General features: G+C 35.8%; 2 protein-coding genes across 8 annotated transcripts in view; one reads left to right on the top strand and one right to left on the bottom strand.

Moving 5' to 3' along the window:
- Positions 1 to 13,555, bottom strand: part of LOC146475616 (ras-like protein 1) — a 230,397-nt gene that overhangs the window by 190,655 nt on the left and 26,187 nt on the right. The gene's annotated exons all lie outside the window — the stretch shown is intronic.
- Positions 9,520 to 13,555, top strand: part of LOC146475617 (uncharacterized) — a 14,074-nt gene continuing 10,038 nt past the window's right edge. The window contains exons 1-3 of the mRNA XM_085116051.1: positions 9,520 to 9,590; positions 10,302 to 10,376; positions 10,488 to 10,681. Of these exons, the coding sequence (XP_084972177.1) occupies positions 9,520 to 9,590; positions 10,302 to 10,376; positions 10,488 to 10,681 (340 nt within the window). The remainder of the gene's footprint in view (positions 9,591 to 10,301; positions 10,377 to 10,487; positions 10,682 to 13,555) is intronic.

The following is a 13,555-nucleotide window of genomic DNA, read 5'->3' as shown; positions in this document are numbered from 1 at the left end:
TCTTCTTGTTCTTGTTCTTGTTCTGTTCTTGTTCTTCTTCTTCTTCTTTTTCTTCTTCCTCTTCTTCTCATTAAGCCTACATCTAACGATTTCAACAATGTACAAAGGATTTTCACGCTAGAGTAAAATGTATTCGTCATTACGTTTTTCCTTATTGCATCTTAGCAGCGAAGCGACGAATTTAGAAGTACTTTAAGTTCCTTTCGGTCTAGTCATTGGTCGGATGGCTTATATGTGTTTCCCCGAAATGCTACTGACGCCATTTTAGGTATTCCTTTTGGCCGTCAAGTTAAAGTTCACCCGCGTATCATAAAAGGGAGGACTGTCTCCAAGGCTCCATTTTCCTGTCTTTTTAGCCAGTTGCCATTAAAAGGCCTGTTTGATATAACTCATCACATGTTTGTTCATATTCAACCGGATTTGGTCAATAGTCATATATTGTAAGTCTGGTTCAATCGATGGTGACATTGGACCACGCCATAGCCACGTGACCCAAATCAGAAAATGGAGCAAAGTACATAGTAATGTGTCTTTTTTTCAAAAATGTCCGGTACTATACAGTTTCATTAGCAGGACTTTGTGATTAGAGAATTTTGCAAAGGTAGTCTGCCGTGTTTAAGGTTTTTATTCCAACAAAAGTGAAAAAAGTAGAAGAATTTGAAACTCAACCTTGATCATTGGCAATCACTGTTTGCATGAAATAACGCTGTTCTTGTCTTTAACTGCATCATCAAGTGACGCAGAGTAAAATATCAGTACTATTGTTGCCCCTCGTTGTTTTCGAACTCTACTACCTCAGTGTATTTTGTGCAATTTATTAGCTGTGTAGGTATTGGTATGTTCCGTAAGGGACGTACTAAAGGGGCTTTCAATCAAAGAATAAGAAAGACGCTATTCATATGCAACAACGGCAAAAAGAGAAAATGTAAATTTACCTCTGCAAATAAAAAAAAATTACGCATAGATGTAGTACATAATTGCGACTATAGAAAACTTAGATGAGATACCACAGGAAGACGTATACCACATATACTCCTCCTAATTCAAACACGCAACAAAGGGAAAACTGTTGTAACAAGTCAGAAATTGCACCCAGATCTGTAAGGAAATTATGTTATCAGTTCAGAATTTCTGAAGTGCAAGCTCATAGGCCATTTCGTGAGAAAACAAGAGGTGGCTAACAAACGTTTCGGGATCTGACACCCAGTTTTTTTTTTTTAACAAACAGTACAATCATCCGTTAGGCATAAACGGTTTTAACGTAAATGCGGGGAAAATAGAAGTCACCAACCTTATAATATCCAAAGTTGGAGCGATTTAGAACTTGTGTAATAAAATAAATCTTGTTTTATAAAAGCACACAAACTTAAAAAAAAATGAGCATAGTTATTATCGCGGCGAAATTTGCAGCTGTAAAATCTTGGGTTAATTCAATATCAATTTTAACGTCGCGACTCTATTTTCAACGACTTCAAGTACATTATAAAATTAACGTGGTGGCGCTCCGCCCCAATATCTCTCGACAAAGCTATTGAAATTGCAAGAACCAATGAACTGTCGAGAGCACAACTGAAATCAATGAAGTCAAGTAGTGGAGTAGTTCATGGCATAATCAAAGGGCAACAGTACAAAAGGAATTCTTCGAAAACACCTTCCAAGGAATGAACCCAGTCATGTGGCAAATGGGGCAACATTCATGCAAAGGATTCATGTCTAGCCATGGGGGGAACGTGCCCGAACACCATGGCCCATGATTTTTCATTATTGGTTATTGCAAATTGTTGGAAAATGTTTATAAACCTAATAAAAAGTCCCTTGTGTTGTCTTGTTTTTGTTTGTTTGCATTTTTCCAGTAACTTGGCAGATAATAAACTCGTGAACATTACCGCTGGTCTTTTCTGGAATCAACAGTATCTACAATATTTGTAAGTAACATCCTATGGTCTGTCATGTTTCTATTAGGATTGAGGTATAGCATGTCCATTGTTTTCATAGTTGAACTATGGATGTGTTTAGTTACGGCACTTTTTAGTCAATTACACGGAAACGAAACTCTGAACTTATTCTCCAATCCTTATTCCTAATCCTCCTTCGTCGTTGACTATATGTTAGCCGGACTTGAACATCACTGATTGATTGACTGACTGATTTATTGGTTGGCTTCACACTAGACCTTGTAAGTATAATCTAAGTGCACTTGAAACCTACTTCGAGTGTGAAGAGATAAAACCTACCAACTTGAACTTTACTTAGTGACCATGGAAACGTTCGTAGTTCAAAGAAGCCGAAGTACGCCGCCAAGTATGGCCAACACCACACTTGAGAACATACTCGACCAATAGGAAAAGGGAAACCAACTGAAAGCCACGTGCTGTGGTGCCAGGACAGATAAACATTTTGCCGTGAACTAAAATCAATCCAAAAACTCAAAATGCATGGCTGGAGATACGCCTCGCAGTTTGAGGACTTCGCTTACCAAACCACGCAAAACGTTGAACGTTGGACGAGTCACGCGGAAATGCATTTTCCAAAGCGGATCCATGTCGCGGTTAGCTAAAAGCAGTCTAAACCAATTTTGTGGACGAGGCCATGCCCAAACCCTGTGGCGATTTCTTTGCCGAAAATCACGTTACTGAACCATTCTTGACGTACACAGAAGATGTCGCCTGTTCTTTTGTGCTGTCGCCAAGTACTCGTAAACAATGAAGTACCTATGCATTTCCTGTAATGTTAAAACTCTCTGAGTTAAAATTAAAGACAAAATAAAGAGTAAACAACATAAAACGTTTTTCCGTTGCAAAGGCTCCATGATTTTCCGTCGAGCAATCGCATTTCTGATTTTACCGCGAAAGATGATTGGCAGCTTGTGCTTCAAGTGTATACTTTGTCACCAGGTGCGAAGCCAGGGTTTCTAAAGTACGACTTGAGATTTTCAAGTGCACTTGAATCAAGTGCTTCCTTGAAACTAACTTAGCTTGTAGTGTGAAGCCAACAATTATTTGAATGATCGATTGATTGAACAGAAAAATTAAACACCATGTACGGGCATGGTTTTCGAGAAACTGAACGCTCGTTTGCAAAATAGAATGTTGAGCAATTAAGAATGAAAAAAATCGAGTCACAACTATAATTGTCGGCTAATAGCTACAACTAAATTTGTAACAAAAACTGTAGCGCTGCCCAATTTTAACAGTTTTTTATTCATTCATTCGTTCGTTCGTGCATTCATTCATTGATTTACATATTTATTTATTTATTTATTTATTCATTCATTGATTTACATATTTATTTATTTATTTATTTATTCATTTATTTATTTATTTATTTATTTTTTTATTTTTTGCATGTTTGCCTGTCTGCTTTTTCTTCTCAATAGGATTCTTCAAAATAACAGCATCCGCTTTATACCAGAGAAAGCTTTTGTTAACCTCAGAAGACTTGAATATTTGTAAGTATATTTAGAAAGAGCTGACAATTTGAACATTTCAAGGATAGCTGTAGTAAACCTTTCACCAGCTAAAACTACTTGGCCATAAATAGAACCTCACGTATCCTCGACTACTTCCCTATTATTTCAACTCGTGCAACGTAAACTACATGGCAGAACTATCCAGGAATAAAATAGGTAGGAACAGCTTTCAAGTTTACACATGTAACCAAAGAAATCGAAATTTCCATATTTACACCCTAAATAACTTTTAAAATTTTTGACCTGGCATTAACGCGATAAAAGAAATTAAGAAAGATAAAAAACAAAAATAAACAAACAAACAAACAAAGATGAAACCAAAAGGAATGCGGCTTGGTTGATTGAGAAGAAACCTTAGGCTTTATAGAAAAAAGTAATCCTCACTAATATCAACTAAATTCGATTTTTACACTACATTACCGCTTTATAATGACGGCTAGTTGGGAGAAAATATAGTCCGTGTTTAGGGTTTTATCGCGATACAAACATTTTGTTGGAGAGAATAAAAGGATAAAGTACAAATCGTGCGCTGATTGAAAGAGAAATTCTTACTTTAGTCAAACTGTAGCCATGGTAATATCTGTACGCGACATTTTTTCTCTGGGCGGATTACTTTAATTTTTGGCTTTAATTTTTACGACAAAAAAAAAAAAAGAAAAAAAAGAAAATGCACAAATTTACAGTCCATAAAGTACCGCCATTGACGAAATAGACCAGCTAGTAGGTTTAAACATTTTCAAAGCAAATTTTTTGAAAATTTGTTACCGCCGCGAGATAAACAACATCATGAAAACAGTGATGAATAAACCTTACAGCCAGAAGCAAGAATAAAAAAAGCAACCATACTAGTACCCAAAAACGTAAAAAGAGCATTGTTATCCTAGCTTAGATGCCGTGGAGATTTAAAGATTTGAAATAAACCAAGCGGTGAAAATACTGTAAAAATTACCGAGTCTGCCATTCGGCGCTTGCGCTAGCTACGACAAAAAGATCAAATTGACAGACCAGAAGCATGAAAGACAATGCAACAGAGCTCTTGAAGCACTTTTTTCTAGAGATAAGAGACACCAGAAAAGCAACTTTCGGCGAAGAATATGAGCCTGCAACGTTGCCAGCCTACAAAAAAGACTTGAGAAGGTATTTTCTGGAGAGACGCAAAGGTGAAAACTTCGCATATTTTGGCGACGATACTAATTTAAACAAAAACCTCTGAGCAAAGCGAAAACATTTCAAAGCCGCTGAAAAGGGGAGCAGTTCAAATAAATCATATCCTTTTGCTTTAAAAATGCCATAATTTATTGGAATTTAAGCTCATTGTTATTTACTGTGGCCGTTTTCACACTCAAGAAAAAGTCTTTTTAAGCCTTACTGTAAATTTCTCTTTACCGAATTTATAATCACTCTTTATCGCTAACCTTTAAAGAAAAAAGTTGTATCTGCGTTATATGGTACATGTTCACCAAAAAACAAATATTATTCGTGTTCCTCGAACTGTGTCACAAGCTTTGTAAACGTCGCATGTTCATTTACGGAAGTAAAATTTTGATCTGTGCGCACCGAACCCATTTAAGTGCCTGCTGCCACGCTTACATGACAGTTTTTGAGCCAATCAAAAACCTTCATTTCGAAACGACATTATCGCAAAATAACGTCGCATCAGCGCAATAACAAGATCCCCCAGGGTCGCAATAAATCATTAGAACTTTCAAACGTAACCCTATCTAGAAGACCGGGGAATGAGAGACTCTCCCCGCGGCGACTTTGAACCTGAAATACTTTTTGAATATTTGAACAAACGTCATGGAACTTCAGGACTTTTTTAATAAATTTGCCTGGGAAAAACTTGATGTGGTCTTTTAGTGTTCGTTGTCTTTGAGGTTACCAATGCCACCAATTTTTGACAGGCAATTCTTTTTTTTTTCAGAAATAGAAAATCCCTTTTAAAAATGAAGAAAAATCGTTTTTCTTCCCGTAATCTTTTATGCGTTTTTTTTTAGCACAAATTAGTGTTTCTTAATTTTTTGTTTACTTTTTTTTCAATTTCGGCGCTGAAGTTTTGGGAAAATTGAAAACTCCGTGGTGGCGGATCTAAAATAGCCGCCATTTGATCATTACGACATGATTACCACGTGATATGACGTCATCATTTTGCGTTGCAGACCTCTCAATGTCATAGCTTCTATACTTATGAAGTATCCACCCCCTATCCCCCCCGGTCCCAGAAGACAAAGAAAAAAAAACCAGTCTAGATACGGTTAATTTACAATGCGTCTTAACTTGTTATCTCTGAGCAACTAAATAAAGAAATGAATTCTATAATTTTCAATTTCTTTGGGGATGAAAAACCCACTGAAATTAAAAAGTTAACTATCATAAGCGAGAAAAAAAAAACATAAGGACTATAATATCATAAATAAAGCCTTAAAAGTCTCTTGGATACCACGCATGTAATCGGTAAATGAAGCATCCTAGAAAGTCACCCAGAAGCAGTACTGGAGAAGCATGGGGTTTAACTATCAGTTCGACACATTACAGGCTAACAATCTCCATCATTTTGTCTCGAACTATTGAAACAATTAGAAAATACAAAACAAAATTACATGGAAACCCTAACTACTCATGAATAAGCCTGATGAACAGCTGTCATTATTTTTCATTTTTTTAGGCGAGCGGAGGCAAGCGCGAGGTGCGAATCACGCGCGACGGGAGGGGCGCGAAAAAAAAAATAACGCTTAACCGCCCACTATTGTTCATGCTATTCCGGCGTTCATTTATGATCGCGGCTATCCAATTGCAATTGGTTATTTGATGTCAAGTAATCATGAGATGGTTCTCGAGAACAAAATGGCGGTCGTGTCATCGTTTTCTGTTGACTAAGCTATTCGAGAAACCCTTCTCGTTTTCTTTTTTTTTCCAAATTCGGTAAAGGAAAAACTAAAGAAATGTACTTGGATTGCTTCCAGCTTGGTTTGGAAAAGGTTTGATCTGGCAAACGCCTCCCTTTCTTCGCTGTTTCAGTACTAAACGGGATGCTCTTATAGTTTTTCTCCACTGCTCCTCGAACAATAGTTGCTTGAATATCCTGGAAATCAAATCTACGAACCGTGTTATTTTCTGGATGGCCCCAGTAAACAATTGACGTACACAAAGTAAAATAAATTGGGCCTTAGTGGACTGTTGACTTACACAACAACTAACAACAAAAGGACGCGAGCCATGTTCTTTACGTGGCTAGCCTCCGTAATTCTCCTTCTTTCGTTAAGGAAATCCATAAAACTTCTCATTACTGCCAGTTCTAAATCAATTGAAGGTTGCAGAGTTGTTACTGTCTCCAACAACAATTGTTCCGTACTGTTATTCCATTCAGTTAGCGTATGTTTTTGTGGCTGTTTACGTAATACCAGTATTCACCGTCCATACTAAACGCTGTGAATGGTTGGAGATTTTGGGAAGTGTCTGGGGGCCGAATAGATGTGCGAGCAGGCGTAACTAACCCTCCCGCCGTCTCGCGTGAATCGAGCTTCGCGCTTGTCCCCACTCGTCTGAAAAACGGAGAAAAATAAAAAAATAAAAAGTAAATAATTAAACAAATAAAAAAAAGCATCTGTTCTGCAGACTACTCATAAATAATTTGGAATAACGAAAAGATTGTAATCAATTGTAAAAAGTTTTCTTACAAAAGCTGGTTTGACACTATACCAGTCTCTTGAAATTTTGCAATTAAAAAGTCTCCTTTCCGATTTTTAGATAGTGAGAAAACAAAAGAAACTATTTCCACAGAAATGTACTAAACACTTTATGAAAGGAAATCTTCGTACTGCCCACCGCTGATAAAAATAAAAAAAGATCTTAAGATATGGTTTTTCTCACGAAACCATTCATAAAGTGTACGAGTTACCTTTCCAGATCAAAAATGACATTGCAATAACGATTTTCCAGTATAACAATATCAATAACATTCTTGCAACCCAAGCAAGTCTGTTAAGAGCCAAAATTTGTGGTAACAATGCATGCGGTCAATGCTTAACTGACATTCACTCCTTACATCACATGTTCTTATACGCTGCTCCTATGCTATAGCCTTTTGAAGGACTTGCCAATGCTGTTCAGCCAATAAAATGGAACAATCCTAAACATTATGAAATAGAATGATTGAATGTGGGTTTCTACAGCAGCCTACACAACGTAGAACTTTTTTTTGACAGTTTTCTCACACTTTTACTACCTTCAAATATACCTTTCAATATTTCTTTTAATATGCATTTTGACGTGGTTTTTGTTTTGTTTTGTTTCCTAAGTTGTTGTTGTTATTTGTTTTTTGTCAATGTTGTAATTTTGTAAGTGTTTACTGACAAAAACTAAAAAAAGAAAAAGCATAGCTTGCAACTTAGAAACTATGACGGTGTATTAAGGTTTGTAAACAATGGTTTAAATTTTATGCTGTAAATTTTTGTACCTTGCATTAAAAATTATTTATGCCCATGTTAAAAAAACGTATATGATAAAATCAGCCCTATTGTGTTTCTAGCAAATGTCAATCATAGATCTCGCTTAAGTGTTATTCTCAAAGTGTTCCGGGCACTTGGTAGCCTCTTGTTCGGTAATTAAGCTAGATGCCGACTTGTGCAACGATTTTTTTCTTTCCGCAGATTGCTGTCAGATAATCCTATACAGGCCATTGGATCTCGGGCATTCGTTTTGGCTTACCAAGATCTTCTTTCTATGTGAGTATATGTTGGAATATGTTGAAACGTCGTTTATTCCGTTAACATTGTCCACAATGAAAACATGTTTCCAATAGTTCTGGGCCCGTGATTACTCCTGAAAGAAAGAAAGCTCTTCCCTCTTGTGCAATTTTCGTTGTTGGTGCGTGAGAGTCGGTTTCAATTGACCGATAAGAGAACCTAACGTAATTTGAACTCGTGCAGCCTCCCACGGCGGTTTCCGTCAAAAGGGCCGAACGTAAGCGAAAATCAACGGCAACTGAATTGTCTTCCAATTCGTTATGTAAGATCCCAGTGTGATCAACATGAAAGGTGAATGTTATGGTTAAGTTATAGCGCTTATCGAAGAAGTGGATGAGAATTTTGACGCAAGAGCAATTTCTGACAGAAGAATGAAGCGAGTCTCTAGCATTCCTCATTTTTCTGTATTTAAAGGTAAAAACGAAACGAAACTGCCGGCTTTAAACAGCAACAAGTTCCTTCTAAATCACCAACAAGACACAAAGACAACCTGACGTTTATATACTGAGCCTGGGTTTTCTGTATTAACTGTATATATGCAAGCTTCTTAGATATCTCTGCTCATGGTCCAAAGAAAATGAGGCAATCAGTCATTACTAAATTTCATCCACTAATCCTACTTGTCCGGGGCGCCCAACGGTCCTTTTCGACAGTAGAAAGACTTTATCACTCCAGAGGTTCGGCTCACATTGTAATAAAAAAAGGTTGTGTTTTTCATCGGAAAAGACCTTTGGGATATGGAAAATTTAATCGTTTTAGTCTTCAAAGAAAAACAAAAAGTCGTTTAAAGTGCTGAATAAGGTAAAGTATCCCAACAGTTCATGAATTCGACGGAAGGAATTTGTTTTCCAAAAAAAAAAATGAATGACCCATAACAAAGTGAAGGGAAAATGAAAAACAGTAAGCCACATTTCAAATATTTGCCGTTAATTATAATTTTCTCAAAAGGGGTTCCGTCGCCGTTCGACTGACTAGTAGTAAACTTGAGCGTCTTGCTTTTTTTCTCGAGAGAGCTACCCTAACTCACTCCCGCAAATTGTCTACTTTTATTTACAAACACAAGTTAGAAACAATAACTGTTTGTCTCGTTTTCTAAAGAATGCATTAGAGTACTCGAATGATGAGGTGTCAACTTGAAAGCTTTTGATAAATTCAATTATTTGTCCGAGATCAATTATAAAAACAAAGTTTCAAAGGATGTCGAATTATAAGGTTTGTCATCACCCCGTTACTCTTGTGAAAGATATTAAATAACATTTGATAAAAAGGCAAACAACACAATATCGTTTTCTTGTCGTTAGATACATGATAAGGACGGAGTTGGAATTAGTAAACTCTACATCTCTCATTGGGGCAGCTAATCTGGCTACTGAAATGTGAGTATCAAAAATCCTGCTCCGCGTTTAAACAGTAGTGTTTTTTTTTTTGTTATCAAATAGTAAATAGTGATACTCTTAATTAATAGATATTTCAGTTTGACACCGTGTTTTCTAGAGGAGTTTTTGAACTTTTATAACTTTTTGAATAAATTTACCTGGAAACAATTCGCTATGACAGGTCAGTTTTCACTTATTTTCATCTCGCAGCGTCAACTAAATTATGGCACGTATTATTGTTTGCAAAAAAAAGGAATCTTCCTGTTTTGATTAACCTAAAGCAAATATGTTTGCAGTACCCTGTCACTTAAAAAAAAGAAAGAAAACCAAATGGCCTCCATTTGGACACATATCCTCATTGTACTCCTCAATTAAAGGAAACATCTTTGACGTACCATCTTTCTCTTGGGTGCTAATGTCATAGCCTTGATAGTCTATACAAACCCCCTACCCCCAACCCCTTCCGAGCAGAGAATGTAAAAAAAAAAAATAAAAAATAAATAAATTATAATAACAATAATAATAATAATAATAATAATAATAATAATAATAATAATAATAATAATAATAATAATAATAATAATAATAATAATAATAATAACAACAATAATAATAAATAAATAGGCTCGGGTAAATGACGTAATGTTTTTTTTTTTTCATGATTCAATGAACCCGTTGAAAACCAAATAGCTATGTATGTACCTTTTGCAGAACTGTGAGAAATGGGAAAATAGGTACCATGAAATTCACCCATGCAAATGGAAAAGTGCGCTGCAAAGTCCAGCTGTAAGTGTTAAACTGATTATTTTCTGAATATATTATTGAACAATTCTTAGCTTGATCGATTTCAGCGAAGTATTCTGTTATTTGTTTCCTTTTGTTGTGATTTGTTTGAAGTGGACTGGGGGAAGGCGAATCAGAAGATATCAACCTTTCTCAAATGCCGGATTACGTAGTCAGGCCGAGCATAAAGCAGGCTTTTGTGGCTGCTGGGTTTGGAAATACATCACTAGGAGAATACAGACTCCTTCCATGCCCATCCGGCACGATTTTGAAGTTGGGCATTCGTACCTGCCAGGAGTGCCCAGCAGGTGAGTCTCTTCAAGTGTCTATCTTGTATAGAAGATATTTTTAAAATCACTGTTAAGTCTTTTAACAAAGTTGTTTCCTAAGAAGAGCTCATCATAAATGGCCAGCACTGCATTAAAGCTGGCAAACAACTGATTTATTATAACTGAAGACTTTGACAAAAATTTATGATAAAAAATTAGCAATAAGGAAATCGACGTCTCGGCAACTTTCTGTCGTCATATATATTACGTTTTCCTTGCATATTTATTGAAATTTATTAAATGACGGACACAGAGGCATCTAAACGTCGGATTTTCTTATCGCTAATTTTCGTCTTAAAACAATTAACTAATTTAAAAACAAAAATGTTGATTCATTGATCATTCATTCATTCATTCATCCATTCATTCATTCATTCATTCATTCATTCATTCATTCATTCATTCATTCATTCATTCATTCATTCATTCATTCATTCATTCATTCATTCATTCATTCATTCATTCATTCATTCATTCATTCTTTCATTATCATTCGTTCGTTCGATATACACTGCTGTTTTGACTATTTAAATGCAGCATCTTTCGCTGGTTGTTCATGAGTATTCCGACATTAAATGTTTGCCCACTCCTTTGGATACTATGTGTCCGAGTTATGACATGTGCTATAAAGGCGCTCAGCAGAACAACCTGATCATAGGATACTGATCTAGGCAAGGTGGACATACGGTTTACAGGAAAAAAAGGAGGAATTTCGGAAGGGGTGTCGGGAATGTGACACATTGTCTTACTACGTATGGTTTAAAACATTTTCACTTAGCGCGGAAGACAAATCTGACATGGATTCTTCGGAAAAGTGATGAAAATTAAAACAACAACCACAACAACAACAACTCTGTGGAACAGCATGGATTTTCAAGGTCATTTTCTTCGCACAATTCGACCTACCTACTCAGAATAAAAATAAATAAATAAATAAATAAATAAATAAATAAACAAATAAATAAATAAAGAGATAAATAGAATTACAGTCCACTTTATCAAGATTGCAGAACACAAAAGATATATGTTCATAACAACTAACCTTGACGGAGCGAAATGTTTGTTCAAAGCGATCCAGGAAACTACATTCAAAGAGTTGTTAAGATTTATATCTTTAAAGCTTAGGCTTCAAAATTTGATACTTAGAGAAGGCCATTTGGATGAACCAATTAGATAGGAGAACGTGACCGATTGAGGTCATGACATGGATTCTACAAGTAACCGATAAAAATTGCCTATAGAGTAAAAATTGCCTATAGAGTAGACTTCCGCTATCTCCAACAAACAAGGGAAACATTTTTTTGTTCCAGACATACAAGTTTGAGATGCCAGTTGTAACTTTACTGTAAACCCTACCATCCCAAGAAAATGGTTTTATTTTCAGGACAGGGAGTGTTTACTGTACTTTCTAAATACTCTCAATTTCCCCCCCAAAAAAGCATTTTCACATATCTCCATGAAAAGGAAGGGAACATTCGTTTGTATTTTTGGATGGAATAAGAAACCGAGACAGTACGAGCGCTTCCAGAATGAAAGTTAGAATTTTCATGTCCGCACTTGATAAAAACAAAATAGTAGATTTTTTACAGAGATGATTTGATCATAGAATCATGCTCAATAGGGTATCATAGTTTGCCGCCAAACACAGAAAATTAAAAGCATTGTGCCGTTTGGACTGTCAAATTCATACTTGGTACACTACAACCTGATATAAAACCACAAAGGATTAAGGTTTCCTGTTCTTTACTAAAGACATACCTTGCAATGTGTTAAATATGACTCATTGGATGGATGTATTTTTTTAAACCAAAAAAGATGTTTTAAAATGTACAGTTCTATCATAACGTTAATGAAAGCTTCTTCCAGTGATGCTCAATGTTTATTGAAATTGAATCTGCAAAATAATGAATGCTGTTCTGGAAAAACTTCATCTTAAAGGGACAGTATCACGCTATAATTATCAACACACTGAATATAAAAAAAACGCTATTCCGTCGATAGCAGCCAAGATATAACGACCAAAATTAAATTAAAAGAATAGTAGAATGCCAAGAAACTATCACCTGGAAGACGACCAAAATAAAGATGGGTTCAAATTTGAAAACGTGAGGCCAACCTTTTCCAATAATTTTCGCTGTCGTAACACGTTAAAAATCGGTTGTACTATATTTTAGTTCAACCTTTGCGTCAATTTTTTTTAATTAGCGATTTAGAAATTAACTGTAAGACAGTGTTTAAAGTTTAAATTTAGTGAATTTTTGCCCGAAATCATATCTCCCATGAAGCTGCCCCTTTAATTTATCTAGTGTGCTTCACAAATCACATTCTTGACTCCAGCATGTTATCTTTAGAGGACAAAACTTAACGCGCGCAAGCGTTATTTTTTTTCGTTACACATTGAAGTGAATTTACTTCTCAATGCATTAAAGTCAAATATTAAGAAAAAGAAAAAGGTCTTTTACACCGCAAAATTGTAATAACATCGACGCAAACTGTAATAAAGTATTCAACGCAAAATGTAAGAGCTTTTCTGACGCATAATGTAATAACGCAAAATGTAATAACTCACGAATGACGTGTATAGTATTTCGAAATCAGTATCATGATTCAGTGTATATTCACCTATGCATAAATTGAATAACAGGAGTACAGGTTTTATTCTCCACTCTTAAAAGTTTCAGATCGGGGGACTGGTGTTTTCTTACCGTATCTACTTATTGTGGCGCTTAAAAATGTGACTTTTTGGTGCTACGCTCCTTTAAAACCGTCACTTTTGGAAACGTAAATGCATAATAGACATAAAGAGACTCAGTTAAAAAACTCTGTAGATCGGACTCGGGCACAGCGAAACCT

This window comes from Pavona decussata, unplaced genomic scaffold (assembly GCF_977016875.1).
Source record: "Pavona decussata unplaced genomic scaffold, jaPavDecu1.1 SCAFFOLD_84, whole genome shotgun sequence".
Taxonomy (NCBI): domain Eukaryota; kingdom Metazoa; phylum Cnidaria; class Anthozoa; order Scleractinia; family Agariciidae; genus Pavona; species Pavona decussata.
The sequence above is the reverse complement of the archived record's forward strand: the minus strand, read 5'-3'. Positions and strand labels throughout refer to the sequence as shown.